The 24310-nt window shown below is 37.7% G+C and overlaps 1 protein-coding gene across 2 annotated transcripts; it reads left to right on the top strand.

Moving 5' to 3' along the window:
* Nucleotides 1-137: 137 nt before the first annotated feature.
* On the top strand, nt 138-23921 carry psme4a (proteasome activator subunit 4a). Of its 2 annotated transcripts, XM_086167926.1 has the most exons (47): nt 142-713; nt 1706-1846; nt 2192-2308; nt 3433-3489; nt 4747-4791; nt 5819-5968; nt 6542-6605; nt 6706-6780; nt 7214-7336; nt 7418-7510; nt 9064-9329; nt 9460-9646; nt 9740-9829; nt 9916-9980; nt 10286-10436; nt 10528-10626; nt 10715-10784; nt 10890-10957; nt 11064-11279; nt 12325-12482; nt 12632-12727; nt 12971-13026; nt 13137-13193; nt 13298-13353; nt 13618-13716; nt 13842-13904; nt 14011-14106; nt 14315-14446; nt 14560-14769; nt 15728-15864; nt 16531-16584; nt 16677-16806; nt 16920-17001; nt 17097-17250; nt 17400-17469; nt 17567-17692; nt 17785-17937; nt 18085-18189; nt 18288-18379; nt 18459-18590; nt 18705-18913; nt 19112-19197; nt 19300-19428; nt 19906-20061; nt 21965-22127; nt 22344-22477; nt 22810-23921. In XM_086167926.1, exons 1-47 carry the CDS (start codon nt 517-519, stop codon nt 22942-22944), a joined length of 5544 nt encoding a protein of 1847 aa, XP_086024052.1. In that variant the 5' UTR covers nt 142-516; the 3' UTR covers nt 22945-23921. The 2 variants fall into 2 exon arrangements, with proteins under 2 accessions (XP_086024061.1, XP_086024052.1); XM_086167935.1 differs by lacking the exon at nt 3433-3489 and having other exon boundaries at nt 138-713.
* Nucleotides 23922-24310: the final 389 nt, after the last annotated feature.

Genomic DNA, 24310 nt, shown 5'->3' with positions numbered 1-24310 from the left:
CGGATATGACGGATGAACTGAGTAGCAGGTTGTCGTCAGCCCTCTGCTTCGCTGTAGTTGGATGGATTAGTCGACGACGTTGACAGTTCTTGGGATATGACTCTGCTTTTGTAGTAGTGCGCTAACTTTAGCTAGTCGGTTAGCCGGTTGTCATGTTTGTAGGATTACGTTAGCGGAAGATAAGCATTCGATTGCCAACGCGTTCTTCGGACAAATATACGCATTGGTCAGCCTTAATATCGTGTAAAATGACTCAGATTTTGCTAACATGTTTTATTTATGTTAGCGAACGTTAACTTAACTTGTGTTAAAAGGCTACTTAGCGTGTCATCAACTTGTGATTTTCAGAACTTAGTCACACAGCGCGGGCCAGAACAACCTTACCATTATTTGACAAGGCTCCGTAAGCTAGCCGGGAAACTACCAGCCTTTATATCAGCCAACGAGAAACTAAAAGAAGTGAGACATTTGTAAATTTTGCTAGCCCTTGAAGCTAGCCGCTTTGCATTTTGCAACATGAAAGACACACAGTCGGATACATTGGGATTTGTTCCTCAAAAAGATATCGTATACAACAAACTTCTGCCTTATGCGGATAAGCTAGATGAAGAATCCAACGATAATTTGTGTAAAATTAAGGGAAACTTGGCCCGGGCTGTCCAGCTCAGAGAGATATGGCCCGGTGTGCTGTTTTGGACAAGGAAACTTTCCACGTAAGTAACTTAATGAAATATGTGTAGTCTTCTACCGATTCATGCAAGCAATTGTTAGTCTCCTGTAAATATTAACACCCTTCACCTTCTTGTGTAACGGTATTATTAGCAAACCGTTATCCTACGCCAGTTAATCTTTTTGCACAACACTGAACGTAAAGCTGAATAGTCGGGCAAGGATACGACCCATTTTTATTGTATTGAATAATTATTGATGATATTTTGTTTTTCCATTTTAGAATTTCCGTTTTAGAATGTGTGCGACATGATCGTGTCCGCTAAAGCAGTGCTGGATACTTTAAACTACCTTAGCTATCAGTTGCTGTTCTAGAGGTCAGAACACTCTGACCCCAGCTGTGTGTTTTCTTCTCTAGGTTTCTGTAGTTCTCATTTTTAAAATGTATTTCTCACCAAATGAAACAAATTGCACATGACGACTCGAGTTTTATGAAATGTAATCATGACAGGATTTTCATTTTCCAGACTGTGCGGCTCTTGTTCTTTTACCAAGTGATGAGTCACGTGGCTCCAGCTCATATTCACCGTCAATATGACTGGATTACTCGGAGTGCAGTTTCATTTGGTTGCACTAGTTTGCTGGGTTGTTTTAATCCGGTTCTGTCCTCATGTCGGCACATTGCTCCATCCATGAGTGAGTCACTGCCGGCTCAGAGATGGAAAGTTCAGCACGGGGTTGACCCGGATTCAGCTCACTGTTAACAGTGATACAAACAATTGAATCCAGCCTATTTCAAATATTTATGATCATGCAACTTTTTCCGCGCCATTTCCAGTTATTAAATAAATGAAAATAGTTGTTTATATTCACATATGTGTTTTGCATGATATTTTATTTGTGATGACGTAACATTCAGCAAGCATCTGTAGTTAGTCAACTTAATCACAAAGGGTCTGACACTTGAATTGTCATGTATGTGTTGTCAGGTTTGTAAAAACAATATTAAGCATTCTTAAATCTCTGTCTTACTAAGGTACATGCGCCTGTATGGACGAAAGTTCAGCAAGGAAGACCATGTACTGTTCATCAAGTTGCTCTATGAGCTAGTGACAATTCCCAGACTGGAGATCAGTATGATGCAGGGCCTCGCCCGGCTTCTTATCAACCTTCTCAAGTAAGAACGGGGCCCATCTGCTTTACATGACACACTTGTCACTTGCCATGTTAAGTTTAGTTTGCACACCAGTTTGGTGCCATCAAATTTACATGGATGAAGTTATGTTAGGATGAAAATATAGTTGTAAAATCTTGTAAGACTAAAACAGAGTATTTGGAATAGGAAAAAGATTTATAGTTCTTGTCAAGTGCAAAGGAATTATGATGTGTACAGGATTAAAAAAAACATTAATTTCTGCATTTAAAGTGGTTGTGTAGATAGATTAAGGGTTTAAGGGACATTTAAGGGTTGTGTAAGTATATTTTTACTTACCCCCATCTACCTATGTCTCACTCCTCTTAGAAAAAGGGAACTGCTGTCAAGGGATGACCTTGAATTACCTTGGAGACCACTGTATGAGCTGCATGATAGGATTCTTTTCTCCAAGACAGAACATCTGGGTCTCAACTGGTTTCCCAAGTATGGCTTCCTTTCTAATTCTGCCTCAAGTATTGTTTGTGGTTATTTTGATTTTGCAGGTGCCTGATGATTATACTTTGTTTATTCAGTTTTCTTTTTTCCTTCTTTCTTCAAATTCTTTTTCATAGATTTAATTATGTTGAAACAAATTTGATCCAAAATATACTGTAGGAAAAATTACAATGATTTTGGCATGTCAATACTTTCCATGGGAATGCATAACTGACAGAATTAATGGCAGAATAGCTTAAGTGGGTGAATTCTGAAACTCAAAACTTATTTCTAATCAACACGTTAGTGTTTTAGTCAAATGTCAACATTTTAGATTCATATCAAAACATTGCGGACACTTAGTAAAGATCCCAATTGCGTTTAAATAAGCACAGAAAAGTCCACTCATTTAAACTAAGGCTCGCAGCTATTTTTGGTCACTGTTATTTATTAACCAGACATGTAGTTTTGCAACTATCCACAGATAACTTCCATCTTGTAATTGAATAAGGGTGTTAACATTCTAAAACCTTGAGCAAGTTTGAACTTTGTTGATTTGTTTTGGCTATCAGCTATTATGAAGCACAACAAAAGCACCCAGTAAAATGTTTGCTTTATTACTTTCGGATCAAGTTTTGGTCTTTGTAACTTTAAATAAATCCAAACAACTTTTCTGTTCGGCTAGTTGTTGTAAGACAAGTGGACTTCTATATGCTAGCGACGCGTTTGTAATTATGTATTACATTGTTATTATGCCCATTATAACTAGTGTAGTGAGTGCATCTTTGAAGTCAAGGTAAAATTTTGGTCTGCTGTCTCCTACAATCTTTGACAGTCGTAACGTTCTTAGAGCAAGCAGTGCGAGGTGCTCTTTTATGGTGCTATGGGAACATTGTGAGTCTGTCACATGAATACCTTACAAGCATTTAAGACTTGAAAAATGCAAAATGGAAACAAGCTGCTTTGGCTAAATGCCACCCAACTTATTTTAGAACTCAAATGCACACAAAACGTCTTCCTGATTATACTACAAATTGTATGAATTGATGTTTATTATATTTATATTTTTAGTTATTGGCCCTTTCTCGTGTGCTGAATGTGATCCTTATGCCTTTGTCTCCTTTCACATTCAGTTCTCCACGGCCTCGTTCATCCTCTAAACACATAATGCTAAAATTGGTTCAGAGGTGGTAAGGACAATACTTCTCTTTGTGTTTTACTTTGAATTCATCCTTTGAGATCCTCACTTGTTTTTATTTTTATGTGCATGTGAAAACCAAAACTGGATGCCCCATGCAGCTTTTGACTGAAAAGAAATGTAGTCTTAATCAATGTTAACATTTCACTCATATTGGAGACTGTCGCACTGCAGCTAACAGATTTTTCTGTACTTTTATTATATATGATTATTATGACATGCTGATGATAGACTGTATCGATCAAGTATTTTTCTGGTATGGTTTTATCTTATGTTTGTTTGTGGCAGCAAAAAAAACTAAAACAATTGGATAAATTGTAAATTTGCACATACTTCATAGGGGTAAAAGAATGTATATTATAGCTTTTTGATCCAAAATGAAAAACACTTCAGAAACTCCTGATGCATTTTATCTCCTAAAAGATTGTCCCTGTCAATGTGAGAGTTTAGTCCAGTTCAGATACATAGGTTATTTAATAAAGTCTGGGGTAGCTCCTCCTTGTGCATCTAAATGATTTGTAATGAGACACTCAGATTAACTGATTCTTGTGGTCTATGAACTGGCAATGCATGTGTTTGAACTTTCTCTGGCCAGTGTGTTGTTGGCTTACATCTAGCAGTTTACATGCATTCAGATTCTGTAGCTGAAGTTTAGATTGCAGGTGGCCATCATTAAGTTAACAAATGTGCAATCACTAAATGTGTCGTAAGTCATTTACAGAAAGCCTTGATTTGGACATAAATAGCCATTCAACATAAGTAGCCAGTTATTGTGTGGGATTGGCAGGATATTTCCACCACAGCATGGCTTGAGCCTGCATGTGATCAGAGGTGGGATTGCGGGTGGGGATTTCTGAAGCTATGGCTAACCAATCCAAAACTTTCAACGCAGTTACGTGACCAGGGTCTTTAGTCTGCTATTTAGAATTTATCTGAAAATAAACATGTGATTATAATAGTGTGTGTGTGTGTGTGTGTGTGTGTGACAAACAGTTTTGAAAATAAAGACACTCAAAAAAGCATCTCTATATTTCTATTGTGTTGGTCTGCCATAAAGAGTACCATAATGCGTTACCTTAAAGTTTGGTCTCTCAACTGTCCCTTGTCAGAAAGGTAAAGAAATATCTGTGTGCATGTACTTATGCTCAAATGGCCTTGGTGTGTCGGTTGTTACTGTGACTTTAATTATGTTTCAGTGTTTGTTGTTGGACGTATTAATGAAATTTACCAAAATTTTCTTTTTTCACAGCTCTGTGGAAAGTGTTTTGAAAACATTAGTGAAAAGTTGCAGGCCGTAAGTACAACTTAATATAACCAATTTGTTAATATTTCATATTTGAGGAAGGATATGGTCATGGAGTGATTTAATAAAATGTATTTAAATTATAAGCTTTCATGTCCAAATATATATTTATCACCTTGGCTTGACTGGAGATTCAGGTGATAAGTTTTAGGAACAAAAAAAAAACCTGGCCTTAAAACCATAGGTTTTTTCAGAGATACTTAGGGTTGAATTAGAGTGGTATTGTGTCAATAAAATGTTTTTTTTCCCCACCAGGTATTTGATTAGACTCGTAATAGTTATGTGGCGAGCACAGGGTTCGTCCCTCAGTTTGCACTTAGGCAGATAATCCTATTATCTCATCTAAATCTAATTCTGTCTTTTGTGAGAGGTTCCTGTTACTGTGAAAAGGGAGAGTGATTTGTGGTCAGCTGCTGAGACAGTGGATCAGTAGGAGGCAGGAGGAAGTAACCTTGAATGGCAATAATTCTTTAAGGATCTCCAGTGGATGTAGTCTCACTGAGTTGGCTAGATGACTTGAATCAACCCTCTGAATTTACAAAAGCAAATCCCTCTCTCTGACGCATGAGATGAATAAATTGTAACCTCAATTCAGTGTTACATTTCATTCCATCCCTGAATGTGAAGGGGTCCACATTGACGTGTTCTTTGTCCTCAAGCAGAAACTTACATTTTTTTATAGAAACAAATGTGCTTTGTATTTAAAGTTTTAAATATGTTTTTGGATTTTTATTATTTGTAATCTCAAGCCATTACCTTGTATACATTTAATATGAATTTATATGCATGCCTTTTTTCTGAGTCAGTCAGTTGAGTTTGATTCCAGTTTTCCTCTGCAATGGGTTGGTGCTTACATCTCTCTTGTAAGAGATCTAAGAGGCTTGTCTGCTCCCTATGCTCTTTAAGCTGCTCTGCTGGTTGAGTTGCCTCATGTGTCCATATATACCTGTTCATAAGTATGTTAATAATAGTAATAATATTCTTCAAACCAAAAAACTTAATAATACTGTTCTTTCAGCTATTTTTCAGAGTCTGCTACCCAAGATATGCTGGATGAGTGGAGACCATTACTTTGTCCATTTGATGTCACAATGCAAAGAGCAATCAGCTATTTTGAACTTTTTCTGCCAACAACCTTGCCCCCAGAGGCTCACCACAAGGGGTTCAAGTAAGGGACTATAAACAACTAGTGCAAAACACAGTTCCTTGTTAACTATTTATTCTTACTTTTTCCCTGCTTTCTAAAATTTCCATAGTTATATTTTTTTTCCATTATTTGAAAAGATAACTCTTATTATGTGCTAATGTGTGTAATTAAATGTCATCACTTACCTGTACCTAATACTTAAACAATATTAAATAATGCTGATTAATTACATATCCTCATGGCTACAGTCTTCATCTTAAAAATAAAAAATGAAATAGATAGACCCTTTCAAAGTATGTGACAATAAACAGGAGTTTACTCTGAGTTATCTTATCTTAGGCTTTGAGATGGTAGATTTATAGCACTAAGTCTATATAGCTAACCAGAGGTCAAGTGTAGTTACTTTTTAGCTAAATTAATTCAAGCTCTTCAGCGCTGCACCCATAAAGGTTATTATCTACCTGTTGTACACCACTTTGGTTGAGTTTTAGCTGTATATAGCAATAATACTATTGTCAGGTACTTTCAGCTCCTGTCAGCCCAACTGCACAACAGTTGGACAACTGTGAAATCTTATCGGTGATTTTTCAACAGGTTGTGGTTTGATGAGTTGATTGGCTTATGGGTGTCTGTGCAGAATCTTCCAAGCTGGGAAGTGGTAAGTTAAAGTACATTTGGAGGCATTTGTTTTAAAATGACTTTGCCATCAAGAGTATTTACTGTGTGCGTGCGTGTAATGCTGTCCTACATTTTTACAGCATCTGGTCAATCTCTTTGCTCGCTTGGCCAATGACAACATTGGTTACATTGACTGGGACCCTTACATTCCAAAGGTTTGTTACCCATGTTTGCTCACTAATATTCACCCATGTAACAACAGGACTGTCTAGTTATTTTATTTTTTTCAAGTTTTGATATGTGCTCTTATATGCGGCCTGACCTATGTGAATTTGGCTGATGGTGTGCATTTCATGAACTGCACTGCTTGTGAAAGAAACAAGCTATCAAGTTACCTTGTTTATCTTGCTCTCAGTCACTCGTGAAAGTGAATTGCACATGGCTGTCTTAAAGCATGCACAACAAACTATTTTGATCTTTGACGATGTGAAAAAAACAAACATTTATTACTTATTAGCATGCCGTTCTCATATAAGCCCCATAAATATGAATCAACAGTGTTTTCTTCTTTAATCAACAACTAAATGATGAATTCATAAATATTGGGTTTTGTTATTCTTTGTTTTCACTATTACTTTCACTTTTCAGATTTTCACAAGAATTTTAAGAAGTTTAAATCTTCCTGTGGGGACCAGTCAGATGATGGTGCCACGATATGTCACCAATGCCTATGACATTGGTCATGTTGTGGTTTGGATCTCCTCACTTCTTGTTAGTTTTTATTTGTAATAGGTGGGATAAGCTGGTAGTGACAAAATGTTTTTTGTGTAACCCATGCTCTGTCAATTTCAGGGTGGACCCAGCAAGCAAACTCAAGCACAACTCACTGGTCTATTTAACAGTATCACATCATTCTTTCACCCATCAAATCATGGCCGTTGGTTGGTGAGTTGGTTTTTACTAATCAATGGCCTTTTTCACTAGACTGTCTTTGCTTTTAAGTAGCAGTTCACAATTTATGGTAATATTTAAATTCTAGTGTAAATGCAACCTTGAATATTTGTCTGAGGGTGTGTAAAGTTTGAAGGGAGTCATGATAGACATTTGAAATCAATAGAGGACCTGAGTCATGGTGCTCTGACCTTTTACCGTAACAGTAAACACATCTCTCAAAATTGAAATGGAAAATAGCAATAATATTTAAAGTGTCAGGGGTTGTAGTTGTTTGTCATTGTTTTTCATCTAAACTTGCTGAGTCCTACTGACTTGTCTAGGTTTACACCGGTATCTCGTTAAGAAATAACAGGAAAACATGTGAGTGAGTTGGTGCAATGCTATTAAAGGTTCCTGGTTGCTGGCCCACATGCCTTTCTGTTTTGAAGAACTTTATTTTTGGCAAGCAGTTTAGTTTGTATGTTGTTTTCATGGGGGTGGGCAGAATATGTGTTTTAAAAACAAACAAACAAACAAACAAATTCCCAAGGTTTCATTTCAAGACTTTGGGGAATTGTATATATCATGACTGTATGTTCAAGCATCTCAAAAAATGGTTTTCTCTTATCTCATGAAATAGAGCTAAAATAAATGGCACAAAATTAAAATATTTAGTGTTTATTATCCCTCTTGATTGTTTGCATCACTCCCACTTTCTCTGCACTTCAGAGAGCATTTTACATGTTAAAAATAGATGATTTGGTGTGCAGTTACTTTTCAAAGATTTTTAACCGATAAATCTGTGATCTTGGAAATCAATTGATTGGAATTTATACACAAAGCAAAATCACTGCACTGCATGGCTAAGAAACACTGGTTTTTATGTACAGCTTATTGGTCTTTGTGAGGACAGATACGGCAGTTTGTAATGCATTGCTGCCAAAAATGAGTGCTGCTTTTGGGTCGGTTGAACTAGTCAGAATGCTTAGAAAATTTATGGTATCTGTATATACAAACACACACTGTAAACTTGTGCAATGTTATCAGTTAATGGAACTTTGTTTAAAACAGTACCTTTCGAGCTGGTTTGCACAGTTAACTGCTTTTCATTTGACAAGCAATGAAATGATATTGTTCTCAATATGTGACAACACAATGGCATCATTTAAAAATTATGATATATAAATAAATTGTGTGCCAGTGAGCTTTGAGATTTACTTAAGTAAATTGACTTGACTAAGAAAAGATAGAATAGATTAGATCTGCTAAAAGACAGAATAAAGCATTTGGCTGAAATGAAAAAAAGGCGAAATTCCACTTGAGTGTATAGCAAATGGGAGTCCCCCACTGTTGATTAAAATCAAGATCTGTGACTGAACCAAAGTGATCTCATGATGAGCTTCAACTTTCTGCAGAGACAGGCAAAGCTGTGGTTCTTGTATTTGTTGTTTTTTGTTTATTTTTTCTTTCCTTTTTTTAATCATTTGTTAACTTCAGATTTTGCTTAAAAAAAAAATCTACGCTTTAGTCATAAAGCTGTCTTTCTATCTTTCTGTTATGTGTAGATGAAGCTGATGAAACTACTTCAACGGCTCCCTGCCAGCGTAGTTCGACGGCTGCACCGGGAGCGGTACAGGAAGCCCACATGGCTAACACCAATACCAGACAGTCACAAGCTCACAGAGGATGATATCACAGCTTTTGTAGAGAGTATGATGCAGCCCGTTCTGCTGGCCATGTTCAGTAAAACAGGCAGTCTTGATGCTGCCCAGGCCCTCCAAAACTTAGCTCTAATGAGGCCAGAATTGGTCATCCCTCCTGTGCTGGAAAAGTAAGTTTATAGAAACTAGCAAATTTTGATGGCAAGTTTGTCATTTGTTACTAGTTTTCCACTCTGGATAAGAGACAAGGCTGCACTTTGAAATTAACACAAAGAGCTGACTGTTCTGTCTCCACTGTAGAACATACCCTGCATTAGAGACTCTGACTGAGCCCCACCAGCTGACAGCCACTTTGAGCTGCATGATTGGTGTGGCACGCAGCCTTGTGTCAGGTGGGCAGCGCTTTCCTGAGGGTCCCACTCACATGCTGCCCCTGCTCATGAGGGCTCTGCCAGGAGTTGATCCAAATGATTTCAGCAAGTGCATGGTGAGCACATTTTTGTTGCAGTCCCAAGCATTTTTGCCCTCTTTTTTGTAATAAAAAAAAAGGTACACTGGCTATTTTTTTCTTGTCCTACAGATCACATTCCAGTTTATTGCTACATTTGTGACTCTTGTGCCTTTGGTCGATTGTTCATTTGCCCTGCGTGAAAGAACTGACTTGACTGAGGTGAATAATTATGTGTTATAAATTTGGAACACAAATAGGTTAAAAATGTCAGCATTATAACATTTCCTTTGTTTTGTACTTTTTAGGTTGAAAGGGAGATGTGTTCAGCCTCAGCTGAATTTGAAGACTTTGTGCTTCAGTTCATGGATCGGTACTTAACACTTTCAATACCATGTTTATAATGCTATCATTTATATTTTATATGGGTTTACTTAGGACACCCCGCAATAAGGGAGACTCACTAAACAAATAACTAAAAAGAGTAAATGGAAAATTTTTTGGCTCTGTATAAAAAAACAGGAAAAATGTGATTCCCATGTATCACTCTTGATGTACAAATTACATATTTTTTACAGGCTCAAGTATTATAATCCCATTTTCGAGATTACAGTTTTTGCATGTGATATTTGATATGTTTGATAAAGCATGATTTTTTTTCTTCTTCTGACCCATCAGGTGCTTCGCTCTCATAGAAAGCAGTACTTTAGAGCAAACTCGTGAAGAAACAGAAACTGAGAAAATGACCCATTTAGAGAGTTTAGTAGAACTTGGCCTTTCTTCCACCTTCAGCACCATCCTCACACAGTGCTCTTTAGACATCTTCAAGGTTTGAATTCTAACACTCTTTTCACTGTGTATATGATTCTTAAAATACTAATCTTAAGTTTGGACACAATTGTTAATTGTTGTTGTAACAGGTGGCTCTGGAGAAAGTTTTCAACTTTGCTACTGCCAATATTTTTGAGACACGTGTAGCTGGTAGGATGGTTGCTGACATGTGCAGAGCTGCTGCCAAGGTGACTTTCATTTAATTTTCACTGAGTGTCAGTTAAATTAATATAATCATTCCCCAGCACCTATATTCTTTCCATGCTTTTTTTTTAGTGTCACCCTGCAGAGTCTCTCAAAATGTTTGTGCCTCACTGCTGCAATAAGATAAACCAAATAGCTGTCAGTAAGTTCACCATGTTCAAAACTAACAGTTTTAACAAGTTTTTCAAATGCATGGCTGTTAATCTTTAATGGAACTTTGCGTGATAAACACTTTTTCTTCAAACAGATGAGGAAGTGTTGAATGAGGAGGAGCTTGATAAAGAGTTAATGTGGAATCTACAGTTACTCTCTGAGGTGGCATATAACACTCGTAAATAGATAAACTATTAGATTCCTCATTTACTATCAATTTCTGTTCTATAATTTGACTCTTTTATTCCTCTCACCATGTGCATTGCAGGTGACCCGAGTAGATGGTGACAAGATCCTGGCCTATCGTTCTGACCTTGTCCAGATTCTACAGTTGACTCTCCACCTCAAGTGTAAACAAGGCTACATTCTAGCTTGTAACCTACTGCACCACATCCTGCGCTCGAGTGCCCTGATCTACCCGACAGAATACTGCAGTGTGCCAGGCGGCTTCCACCAACCAATTAGTGATTATCTACCCATCAAGGTAATAATGAATGAATAGATGATAAAAGAGATAATGTCCTATGAGAGCCTCAAACCACCCCTTATATTAAATTGTTTGTTGATCTCTAGAGGTGTCTTTTCCTGAAAAAGGATAGAGAACTAAGACATCATCACACATAAAATGCCCAGGTCTTAATTTGAGCGCCAGTGGGTTATCCTCTCATAAATGCTTCAGTGCAATTTTAGGTCCTGCTGGTGCTCATGGTTGAGAAGAATATTTCTGAGTGGATTTAAAAAGCAGAAAGCACTCTCATGTTTTGTTCCTGATGCCACATGCCTGAGGAAAAAAAAGTTTTTGAACATATCGTAATCAAATGTCAGATGACAACAACAGCATTAAATCTGACCTGATTTTAGTTGGTCTGTACTTCGATCCCATTACAACTAAATAGAGGCCTTGATAATACATCACTTGTCTGGATTAGTCTGTCACTCCACTACAAGAGATAGAGAGATAGATTAGACAGCTTACTTGTGGTTACTTTTACCTTTTGTGTTTTTAGTAAATTACTATCAAGATTTTTAATGTCATATACGTTGTAAGAATATGGTGATTCAGACAATGCAATGAAATTCTTTGTTTGTATACTCCCTTCACAACAGGCGGATAGCAATAAGAGTAACTGACTATAACATGAAACAATGCAACAACACAAAACAGTAAGGGAGACGACTTTCTTAGTTGTACTACAAACAGTTCAGGCAGTAAGTAGATTATTGCACAGTAATGATTTAAGTAATACCTAAGAATAATAAATAAAAATACTAAGGAGAAAATACTAATAGTTTTAAATTAAGGAGGGGGAGTAAAGTGGCTCTTGTGCACTGTTGGTAGTCAGTGGGAGTTTGTAGTGGGGAGGGGGGTTCAGGAGTCAGACAGCAAAAACTCTTTGCAAGTCTCTTTGTTCTTGCTCTCAGACTCCTTTGGCAAGATATCTTCTAATCCAATATCTTAAACCTTTACTTTTACATCTTTGAAGCAATTTTTAAAAAGTTATGTCTTTGCTCATTATTGTACAATGCAGGACTGGGGTCGACCTGGTGACCTTTGGAACTTGGACATCCGGTGGCATGTGCCCAGTGTTGAGGAAATCTCCTTTGCTTTTTATTTACTGGACACAATCCTTCAGCCTGAACTTCAGCGCCTTCAGAGATTTGCGCAGGGAGAACAAGACATGAGCAGGTATGAGGACCAGACCTGGGTGAACGACTTTGCTTCACACAGAAACTGCTTGGCTCACTAAAAAGTGTGTCTAATGAAGATTTTATTGTTTACTTTTGAATGCATACAATAATGAACACTTTTGTCCCTGATTGTCTTCTTTGATTCAGAGATGATGTCTTTCAAAGCCTGACAATTGTTCAGCACTGCCTGTTAGGGGCTGGGGGTCTCATGCCTCCTCTGAAAGGAGAACCCATCCCTGAACTGTGAGTAGTTGTATTCAACTTTTCCTGTTCTTGAAGACTGAAATATTTCCTTGAAAATATGAATAATAAGTTATTGTAACATTTAACATTATGGAAAAGCAGAAGTCCTGGAACCTGTTCTAAATATATGAATCATACATAAATATTCTAAAGGAATGTATTAGCAACCTTACTCAGGGCAAATGTCTTGAGATTGTTTATAGATATTTCCATGAAAGATATATTTTTGCTTTGCTTCAACAGGGTCCACAGCATGGTGAATCTGGATGAGACAACCCTCTATACAGGAATGGAATATTGTATGCACATGATTTTGTTTTTGACTTTATTTGTTGGAGGATACTTCTGTTGATACCAATTTTTTTGAATTGTTGCAATATTATTTGACTGTGTAATCTTCCTTCTGCAGATGAGTCCAGAGAAAACTACAGGGATGCTATATGTATTGTGATGAGACAGCTGCTTAGTAAGTGTTCATTTGGTTACACATTATCTTAAACGGGAAGTTTTTTTTTTCAATCTCCTGCCCGACCAAGTCAGTCTTGGTGACTTACTTTGTCCCTTGTACAGATTACATCCTGGAGCACTCAGAGGATGACACAAAGTCCCTTTTCTCCATCATCAAGGTATTTACCCACTAGAATATCACCTTGCATAAATGTTTGATGTTTATGTTTGGTAATATGTCAATAATAGTGTTTGGAAAAAAAAAAAAAGGTTCCATTGCCTATTTCTACCTTTTAACAGCATTTGCTTTCCCTAAAACTACTATAGTCAAATGGTAACAGATTTGTTAAACAAAAGATGTGTCCCACATTGTTTGGAAAGCCAAAGCATCATTTCAGTAACTTCCATTGTAAAAAATCTCTTAATATGTGATGATCTTTCAGATTATTAGCGACCTGTTGCACTTCAAGGGTTCTCACAAGCACGAGTTCGACTCACGTTGGAAGAGCTTTAACCTTGTGAAGAAATCAATGGAAAACAGAGTGAGAAATTTGGCCGTTTACTGAGCTGTCATTATTGTTCTAGTGGAAAAGACCTTTCAAATTGATTATTTAGGGATACAGCAATTATTGAAATTAATTATATAATTGTATTATTGTATTTTCAGCTTCACGGCAGAAAACAACACATTCGAGCTCTGCTTATAGACAGAGTTATGCTCCAACATGAGGTAAAATCATGATACAGAAATATACTTTACATGTGTATTGATTATTACCTGTATATTGTATTATGCTAAGCCATTTAACCTGGTGAAAAACTTTATGGTTTATAAGTTGCGCAAGCTGACAGTGGAAGGATGCCAGTACAGGAGCATTCACCAGGAGCTGATGAGGGACCTGTTGAGGCTCTCCACAAGCACCTACAGCCAAGTGAGTTTTGTTAGACACTTATGAGGCATTTATTCTACTTCATTCTTCCAATTGCCAGAGTATCAGCTTTTATGTTTATTAGCTCAATCAATTTTTCTTTTTTATTGTAATCAATTACAGAATGAACTTATTGCTTCAAATATAATGTGACTTTTCCCCCTGATTATATTAGACACAGTAGCTTATCTTAATTCTTCTTGTTTTCCAGGTTCGCAGCAGAGCACAAAATGTATTTTTCACCGCACTTGGAACCTATAATTTCTGCTGTAGAGATGTGATCCCACATGTCTTGAACTTTCTTAACCCAGACAACAGCAGTGTCACTCAACAACAGTTCAAAGTATGAATGTTCTCTCTTGCACGTTTATGATTTAATTTACATATCAGAAAAAGAAAGCTTTTTTTTATGACAGTTTGGAATTGTTCCCATCTTCTTTGTTCAAATTTTTTTAGGGTGCCTTGTACTGCTTCCTGGGGAACCACAGTGGAGTGTGTCTGGCCAACTTGCATGACTGGGAGTGTATTGCTTTGACCTGGCCTGCTATCGTGCGCTCTGGCCTCAGCTCGGCCATGTCTTTGGAAAAGCCCTCCATTGTCCGGCTCTTTGATGATCTTGCTGACAAAATCCACCGTCAGTACGAGACAATTGGCATCGATTTCTCAGTAAGGGAGCCTTTATCATTGAATGGTAGAATCAAAGGTGACTGTTGAATGTACTAAGCTAGAGGGGATCAAAGATCATTGTGTAATCCTCTCACAATTTTCTTGCTTTATGTCAAACCAGAAATAGTAAAGTATTAGAGTAGATTTACAGTTCATGAAGCATGCTTTTCCTTACTATTCGGATATACTATAACTCATTTCATCACTACACCACTGTTTCAACTGCTGATTAACACTAAAAACATTCATTTCGGTTTTCCGGACTATTGAGCGGGCCTGACTATTGGCTGCACCGGCTAAAAATAAATAAGTCAATATATGTCTTCATATATTGGCCGCACATGTCGATAAACCACAGGTGTCCATGTTGTAACATGAGCTATTTACACAGAATAATTGCATTACATTACAGTCCTTTCGCAGACGCTTTTATCCAAAGCGACTTACAAGAAGTGCAATTTAGTCACCAAAGATCTGAAGTCCCAGTGGTCGGAAGTAGTCGGCACACAGACACATTTTTTTTTTACTTTTTATTAATACAAACTGGTAACATCCACAAATACTTACTGGAAATGCCTTTTTCCAAGAAGTGCCTGTAACACGGCTGATGAAAAAGATTAATAATATATAACAAGGAGAAGTCCATCCATCCATCCATTTTCTATCCCCACTTTTTCCCCTTCCAGCTGATCGCTATTCCTCGTGCACACTGAAACCATTAAAGTCGTATACTTAAGTGTCAGAATTGTACAGCCTTAGAATTTCACAGTAATTTTTATTGGTCCGATGTGATGAGTCTCTATGTTTTGGCGGCATGAAGCTAGTCAGCCCAAAAAAATCTAAGTCACAGCATTATTGTTTAAGCTGCAGAGTTCAAAGACTGAAAAAAAGTTGCAGCTTATTGTCCGGAAATTACAGATCTTGTCATAAAACTTCATGTGTCTAATTATATTGTTAGGTCCCTGATGAATGCTGTGAGGTTGCCAGACAACTTATGGTCACTGGAAACCCCTTTCCAAAAGAGTCTGTTCCATCAGAGGAAGAAGCAGCTGAAGGTCTAAAGAGGCAGGAGCTTAAGAACTCTGAGTCTACAGGGTATGTTCAAACCAAGAGACCCTCACAAGATTAAGTTTCAAAAAAGTTTTCTTTAACTTTTAAAGTTTGCAATCTGGTAGATTTATTTTTAAGGACAATGACTGGCTCAGATTTCCTTCCTATCTCTTAAAAAATTGGCTAGTTACTATCAAACTCCTGATTTTTCAATATGCTCCTAAAAAAAAATACATTGCCATATATTTGTAGCTCTATTTATTCAAAGAATACTTATTTTGGCACAAAGTCAAATGTTACTTTGTTGCTTGTTTACCTTTTCTTTGCAAGCTTTGCAGATGCTCACTATAAACTTTCACTTTAAACATTGTATACAGTAAGTTTGTTTGAGTTGCTGGATACCAGGACACTGACTGCTTTCAGTAGTTAATTTTCAAAGAAAAAAACTACAATTGCAGTACAGTGGTTAAACAAGACTTTGTTCCAAAACAAAAAATGTACTGTCTTCAGGCAGTTAGTCAGGATGTGTTGCGCACTCCATGAATTTTCATGAAAGCTTTTGCTTTTTGTGTGTTGAGTTGTAAAGTTTGGACACCAGAAGTCTCCTGAACCCAAGACATTATTTTCATCTAGTTCAGGTTGAATCCATTGGTCAACCATTTAATACAGATCTGTGACATTAAAAAGCTAAAGTTTGTTTTTGTTTTCTAGGAAATATAAACATCTTATCGAGGACCTGCTGGATTGCCTCAGTAACAGGAACATGTGGGTTAATGTGACATATCTACACACAGTATTAAATTCATGTGATTAATCTGATTGATTGTCTGATACGCTTACTTTGCTTACTTTTACAGGCCTTGGAAGTTTGAACATATCTCAATTGGCTTCTTGTCCTTGCTGCTGAGAGATGATCACCAGCTTCCACCAGAGGCAGTTTTATTCTTTGTCAAATCCCTCAACCACGACTCCCTCTATGTTCGCAAGGTATGATCCATGTTTGTTTGTAACAGACACAAGTTATGATGAAACAAAGTAGTTCTGTCTCAGCAACCGTTCAGATTCAGATTGCAGTGGAAATCCTTTTATTTCTCCTATAGGTGGCAATATCAGCTGTGGCCGGTATCCTGAAACAAATAAAGAGGCCACATAAAAAAGTCCCAGTCAGCCCATCTGAGCTTTGTGAGTAATATAATGCATCCTGTTTTAAAAATTCCCCATCATCAATTCAGTTACATTTCTCCAACTAATTCCTAAATCTTTCATGTCCAACAAAGGTGATGTAAAGGAACCAATCTGTATTGTGGCAGGTGACCGTCCAGACAACAACTGGCTGCAGTATAACAGCAGCAGCCTGCCACAAACACAGCAGGACTGGGATAACTGTGTGTTTGTTGAAAAGACACACTGGGGATATTACTGTTGGCCAAGGTTCATGTTTTATAATGATTATGTTTTACTAAGATTTTAGGATACTTTGTAGACATTCCTTTTCTTTTATATGTGATATTTTTTCCTCATTTTTTCTGTTTTGCTTGATTCAGTCTATTTTTATTGACTCTCCTCTAATTTTTCTTTAGAAAGTTGATGATGTATGCCCCTCAGGGAGAGCAACCCAAGCAGAACTTGACCAGGGAGGAAATGACAGAGGTTTTTGTACAATCCTGACCACACATCAAAGAAATAAGAACAGTTCATTCCATATTCCACACAGTTGATCATGTGTCTTTTCATGGTCTTTTAACAGCGTGAGCAGATCATCTACGACCATTTTTCTGACCCGATATTCATCAATCAGTTCATTGAGTTTCTGTCTCTTGAAGACCGAAAGGGCAAAGACAAGTTTAGCCCTCACAGATTCTGTTTGTTCAAGGTGCCATTCCTAAAAGTGTATTTGTAAATTCAAGGAAGAGTCAACATAGAAAAATTAAGATGTATCAAATAATTGACCTGTCCCTTTTACAGGGTTTATTCCGCAATTTCAGTGATGCCTTTCTACCTCTGCTGCAACCCCACATGGAACGTCTTGTTGCGGATTCCCATGAGAGTAAGCAGCGTTGTGTTGCAGAGATCATATCTGGCCTGATCAGAGGCTGCAAGCACTGGAAATACATTAAGGTACACAATTGAAACTGGTGGACTGAGCCCAGGGAAATACCTTTCTAAATATAACCATTTATAGATTTTACTTTCGTCCCACATTGAATAACCACAGTATAAGCGATCATGTGATCGTACAAGTCACGTACTTGTCATTCTTTACAGGTCGAGAGCCTTTGGGAACTGTTGTGCCCACTGCTCCGCACTGCCTTGTCCAATATCACAATCGAAACATATGCGGACTGGGGCACCTGCATTGCCACAGCATGTGTACGCTTTCTTTACATGTATCATGCCTCTATTCTGTCATGAGATAATATTGTATTGCCCATCCTTTCTTGATGTGAATTGAGTGTTATGACTTACAGGAAAGTAGAGACCCACGCAAACTTCACTGGCTTTTTGAGATGCTAATGGAATCTCCTGTAAATGGAGAGGGTGGCTCTTTTGTTGATGCATGGTTAGTAGATACATTTTAGCCTCAAGCAGTTGTTGATGTGGCAGACAATTTCTCATTATCTTTCATTTATTCTTTGCAGTCGTCTCTATGTGCTTCAGGGAGGCCTAGCTCAACAGGAGTGGCGTGTTCCTGAGCTCCTCCACAGGTTGTTACAATACTTAGAGCCCAAATTAACACAGGTCTACAAGAACGTAAGGGAAAGAATTGGCAGGTAAGGCACATTTTAGTACTCGCTTAAACAATGATGGGTTAGTCTTAGATCCTACTAATTGCGTCCTTTCTATAATTTCTTCATCTTGTATTTGCCGAATATGCATTCTTCCAGTGTGCTCACCTACATCTTCATGATTGACGTCAACTTGCCATACACTCAGCCAACTACTTCCCCCCGCATCTCGGACTTCACGGAAAGAATTTTGTTGCAACTAAAGCCCCTAACTGAGGGTGATGAGGAAATCCAGAACCATGTGATTGAGGAGAATGAGGTGGGGGAGCAGGATGAGAGAACACAGGCAATTAAACTGCTCAAAACAGGTAGGTTAGCACATGAAGATCTGTAAACATACTGTGAATATTTACTGTCTTCAGTATTTCTAGTTAATGTAAGTAGAAATAATTTAAATCTAATTTTGAATGGGCAAAAAAAACAAGCATTTTTGACCAATATTCATACCCCATTTTAAAAGGTCTAAGATTCTCATACCAATCCAAATGTTATCTTCATACTTGCAGTGTTAAAATGGCTAATTGCAAGCGCTGGACGCTCCTTCTCTACTGCTGTCCTGGAACAGATACGTTTGCTCCCCTTGCTCTTTAAGGTGAAACATTCAGTCTTGGTAGATTTTAATTCATATTTGATTGTCAGGCCTCTTCCCCAACTCACTGAAGTGACCTGGACAAACCTTACTTGACATTTTCAGATTGCTCCAGTTGAGAATGATGACAGTTATGATGAACTGAAAAGAGATGCAAAGACCTGTCTTTCGCTGATGTCTCAGGGACTCCTCTACACAGAGCAGATCCCCATGGTCCTCAGTGCCCTGCAGGAAGTGAGTCATCATTAAGTTTTCAGTCCAGTTCACAGATGTATCATCACACTTTAGGCCAGATAGACTAACAGGAAAAAGATAAGTGGTTAAACAGATTCATATATATATATAATAATTAGTGGCATTATCCATGTCTCATTTATATGTACAGTACCCTAGAGTTGTAACAGTATTTTCAGTATTGTTTGGCTAGATTTCTACATAAACATCAAATTAACATTTATTTGGAGGTGTGGTTACAGCCAAATGGCTTTAATTATATGAAATGTTAGACTAGAAACTGAGCATTCATCTTAGATCAATAGCATTGATCTTTGGACGCATTTGTGTTTTTGAACAATACTGAATGATGTGATAAATATCCCTAAAATCACTGGACTCCTCCAAAAGCATAACCTCACATTGTGTCCCTGCGAAGGCTTGAATAAAAAACATCTTATTTAATACTGATGTTGATGGCTTGATTGTGTGTTACAGATTGCTGGCAGCAGTTCTTGGCATGCACGGTACACAGTACTGACATACCTTCAGATTATGGTTTTTTACAACTTGTTCACTTTCATGAGTGATCGGAAAGCAGTAAATGATGTCAGAGCACTGGTAATAAGACTGCTGGAGGATGAGCAGCTCGAGGTAAAAACACGCATTTACTGACAAATGTTTCCTGTGATAAAGACAAAATCAAACCTGACACAAGTGACTAGAGATTGTTGGCAAAAAACAAACTAAACAGCTCAGTATTATTACATAATTTGGTTGTTCTGGCCATTACCCACTTGTTTATACTAGCAACTGATTCCACTGTCTTTTAGCTTCACTCTGGTGATTCAGCACTCCTCCTAGCTCCCCTCTCCCCCTCCAGTCCTCCAAATGTTGCTATGGAAACCACAGGCTGCAGTAATCTGTTGCTATAGCGATAACGTTGAGATTGAAGGAGGATGAGATGGAGAGGAATGGGGAGAGACAAAGAAAGGGCGGGGGATAGACAGTCTTTTTTTCAGTGTATTCAACAATCCTAAGCCTGATATTTCTCTTCGTTGTTTCAACTGTCTAGACTATGGCTATGATTTGCAGCAGGTTTTCCAGGTTCACTGGTTTTAGACTATTACATTTTAATAGTTGAACAATCTGTCTCAGTCAGGGGCTTTTCTTAGATTCCAGAATCCCTGCCAAACAAATTAATCATTTTATAAATGTTTAATCATTTTGGCTGGTCGATTTAGTCGCCAAGTGTTCCTGAATATTGTATAGTATATTTCACACTGGAAGTTCTGTGTTTTGCATCAGTCTATCCTGCTGGGCAAACACAGAAAGTAATCTTGATCCATGTCAAATGTTGTATTTTCACAGAAGACCTACAACAAAGAGGTCATTCATCCATTTTAGGTCCATGTCAGCCTTCTTTTATCACACTGAAATTAGGGTGAGGCTGAGCCACACTGAGGCTTCATTAGACGAATGTCCCATATTTAAATGATACTGATGTCTATATGTCTTATCTTATAAAGAGTGCGAGAACAGCAAGATATAAATGTATCGAAAATGAAGGGTCTAACATGGGTTCACGTCATCTTTAACATAACTCACCTTTCTCCTGAATTTTCAAGGATTTAAATAATGCTCAGTAAAAATTTTACCTGTCAATAGGAAAAGAGCTGTTTAAAATAAAAGTGCACAATGTTTAACCTTAAACTGTAGAGCAACATCCCATAATCAATGTACACCTGCTATTGCATTTCGCTTGCCAGCGTACACACCAGTAGAAAGTCCAAGCTAGTAACATTTTTTTTCTCGTATTCTGTAAGTTTTCAAATGCCTGCTGCTGTTTATTCATATAAAAAGGGAAACAACACAAAATCCCACCATTGCCTGAATTGGGGGAAAAAAAACATCTGTTGAACACCTGTTTGGGAAGAGACTTTCAAGTTAAACTACCCTTTGAGAAACTGACACAGTATAAATGCCTGACACTGATGTGAGCTGTCGAAATGCATTGTACTCAAAAGACAAAAAAAGGCTCTAAGTGTCACATTTTCTTCTCATACACACACCAAAAGAAGACTACAAACTACTGAGGTTGAATCAATATTGCAAGATAGGAGAAAGAGCTAAGTGAGGTGTCAAGGTTGCTCTGATTTGATGCTTGGCATCCTCTTGTTTGGTCCAGTGATGGGAGGACATGATAATATTAAAGATGTCTCCTTAAGGATTCTACAGCTGAGCCACAGTTCAGTAAGGCTTTGTACTAATTCAGAATTGCTACTCATGATCCTGCAAGTCTCAAAAGAGCTTGTAAGTTCAGTATCATTAGGAGACACTTAGTAAGAGAATCAAATTCTAAATGCAGAGCAAGTGAAAGCATTCCGGAACAACATGGAGAACATTTTCATCAGTTGCCAATGGATAAGTAAATAGTGTGATCCTATTCGGATCACAGTACTGTGCTTATTTATTTATTTTTGATTTCTTCATTGTACCATTCCAACACAACACTGATCAATTTGCTCCCTGGGCTATGTTCTTGTTTCTCTTCTAGGTCAGAGAAATGGCTGCCACCACACTAAGTGGCTTTCTTCAGTGTAACTTCTTATCTATGGATGCCCCCATGCAGTTGCATTTTGAGGCTCTTTGCAAGACTTGCCTACCTAAAAAGAGAAAGAGGGAACTTGGTTCTATAGTGGACACTATACCCTCTGCTGGTAATGATGCTTTTAAGATAAGATAAACCTTATTGATCCCCATAGGGGGAATTCTTTTGCCACAGCAGCATAACAGTTGTAGTGTCAATAAATATGAATATAAATAGGAAGACAATTAGAATATAGCATTTTCTGGGTTTAAGTTCTCACAAGATATGATCATATCTCCTGTAAACAGATATTTGTCATACTAATGGAGCTACTTCTCTGTCACAGATCTGGTGCGGCGCCATGCTGGTGTTCTTGGTTTGAGTGCTTGCATTTTGTCCAGCCCGTATGATGTGCCCACCTGGATGCCCCAGCTTCTGATGGACCTGAGTGCTCACCTCAATGATACCCAACCCATTGAAGTATGTGACTTCACTTACTATTCCCGCCATTATTACAATTTTAGATTCAGAGATCACTAAATGGCAGATGCTGATCCTGCCTTGGCCAGACTAGAAGTCAAAAAATCAAACTACAAAGGAATATACATTTTTGTCATAGTGCATTTATTTAACCAGAGAAGCTTTTCAAGCTGTTTAGTGGCAATGAAGGTTGCAGGTGGATCACCTTTGTTGTAAATGATCAAAAGTATTTTTATCCTTAGGCTAACAACTTCTGGGTAAATTATATACAGAAATGAAAATTAAAACACTGAAGAATTAAATAAGCAAGATCTGTCCCTGTGGTCTTCCAGATGACCGTGAAGAAAACTCTGTCCAACTTTCGAAGGACTCACCATGACAACTGGCAGCAGCATAAGCAGCAATTCACAGATGACCAGCTGCTCGTCCTGACTGACTTGCTGGTGTCCCCCTGTTACTATGCCTAAAACCCGGTAAAACATTCTTCGAATACCATTGAATGTGTACAAAAGCACACCCAATACGCATCCTAATAACCAGTCATTACTAAATGCCACCCGTGTCTCACGAGACATAACTCTTTTAAAGGGGGTGAAAAAAAGAGGAAAAAAGGATTTGACTTGAGTTTTTCTTGGGACTATCTCCAACTGTACAGATACCAACATGTATTGGAGGCTCCAACTCTTGACTGAAGAAACACACAGCTTCCCCCAGGCAAAGGAAAGATTACACAGGAAGCAAATGTTATGTATTTATGTATGTAGCTCATTTGCATTTCTACTATACTTAATATTTAAGGATAAATCATAGCAGGGATGACTGGCCTGCAGGATGTAACATTACTGTACAGTTTTTTTTTTCCTCCTTTTTGGTTTGTTAGTGTGCATTTGCACGTGTGTCTGTGGGTGTGTGTGTGTGTGTGTGTGTCAATGGGATGCTTGAAGACAAGTGAGTGCCCCACACATTTCTCAGGATTATAGCCCAAGTCTCAACTCTGAGCCAAACACAATGCCCCTGCAATGGCAGTGCTCTTTACGCTCTTCCTAAAGTAAATTGTTTCAAGTCACAGAGAATTGACAGAGCTATTTAGAATTGACTGTAACCTGCAACACTGTTTGTGTGGCTATTGGTCTATATATGACTATATGCATTGTGTATGTATATGGCATGGTAGAGCAAAATATGCACAAACGTTTATTTATATATTTATTAAAAAAAAACATTTTGAAGTGTTATGTTTTAATTTTTCATGGAAAGTATTCGAGAAACGTAGTAGATGATAGAGATTTTAGCATTGGAGCCTAGTCCTGTCTACTCTTGTAAAGGAAAGGGACAGGCCACGCTCCCCTCTGCAGTGGTGTGACGTTGCTGTGAGGACCCCAGCACATTTCAATTTCACGTGTCCCTGTCGATGCAAGAAATAAACAAAATGCCTGTCAATTTACGACCTCTCCCCTGATTTCCCTCTGTCATTTTAATTTTTTAAAAAAAAAACCTAGCTAGATTGAATGTTTTGGTTGATTACTTGAAATCAGTCCCAGCATTGAAGCATTTAGTATACCTCACTGACATTATGTATAGTGTAGTGCCAAAACTGCAGTGATTTTTTTTTTTCTAGATGTATTGTTTGCCCATTGTATATGACAATAAATTTTTGTTTAAAAAAATGTTTTTGTTTTTTTTTATTTGCATGAAAGTCTTATCGCGCAAAACATGTCAGACAATGAACACATTCAAATTGTCATATGTATATTGTGGAAACGTATTTTTTTTTGCACAATGAAATTATTACTTTGCTGTGCGCAGTGCGTTTGGCCTGCATGCAACTGCGGA

Source organism: Fistularia commersonii, chromosome 2, assembly GCF_037954325.1.
Source record: "Fistularia commersonii isolate RoL2024-O1a breed Wild chromosome 2, RoL_Fcom_v1.0, whole genome shotgun sequence".
Classification (NCBI taxonomy): domain Eukaryota; kingdom Metazoa; phylum Chordata; class Actinopteri; order Syngnathiformes; family Fistulariidae; genus Fistularia; species Fistularia commersonii.
Note: the sequence above shows the minus strand (reverse complement) of the source record. Positions and strands in the feature narration are given on the sequence as shown.

What these genes read in the sequence shown, in the direction of transcription:
- psme4a (XM_086167926.1), top strand. Translation starts at nt 517, where the DNA reads ATGAAAGACACACAGTCGGATACATTGGGATTTGTTCCTCAAAAAGAT. An exon ending in GCTCACCACAAGGGGTTCAA is followed by an intron (nt 5,969 to 6,541) that starts GTAAGGGACTAT and finishes ATTTTTCAACAG; the next exon opens with GTTGTGGTTTGATGAGTTGA. An exon ending in TGCCTCAGTAACAGGAACAT is followed by an intron (nt 16,585 to 16,676) that starts GTGGGTTAATGT and finishes TTACTTTTACAG; the next exon opens with GCCTTGGAAGTTTGAACATA.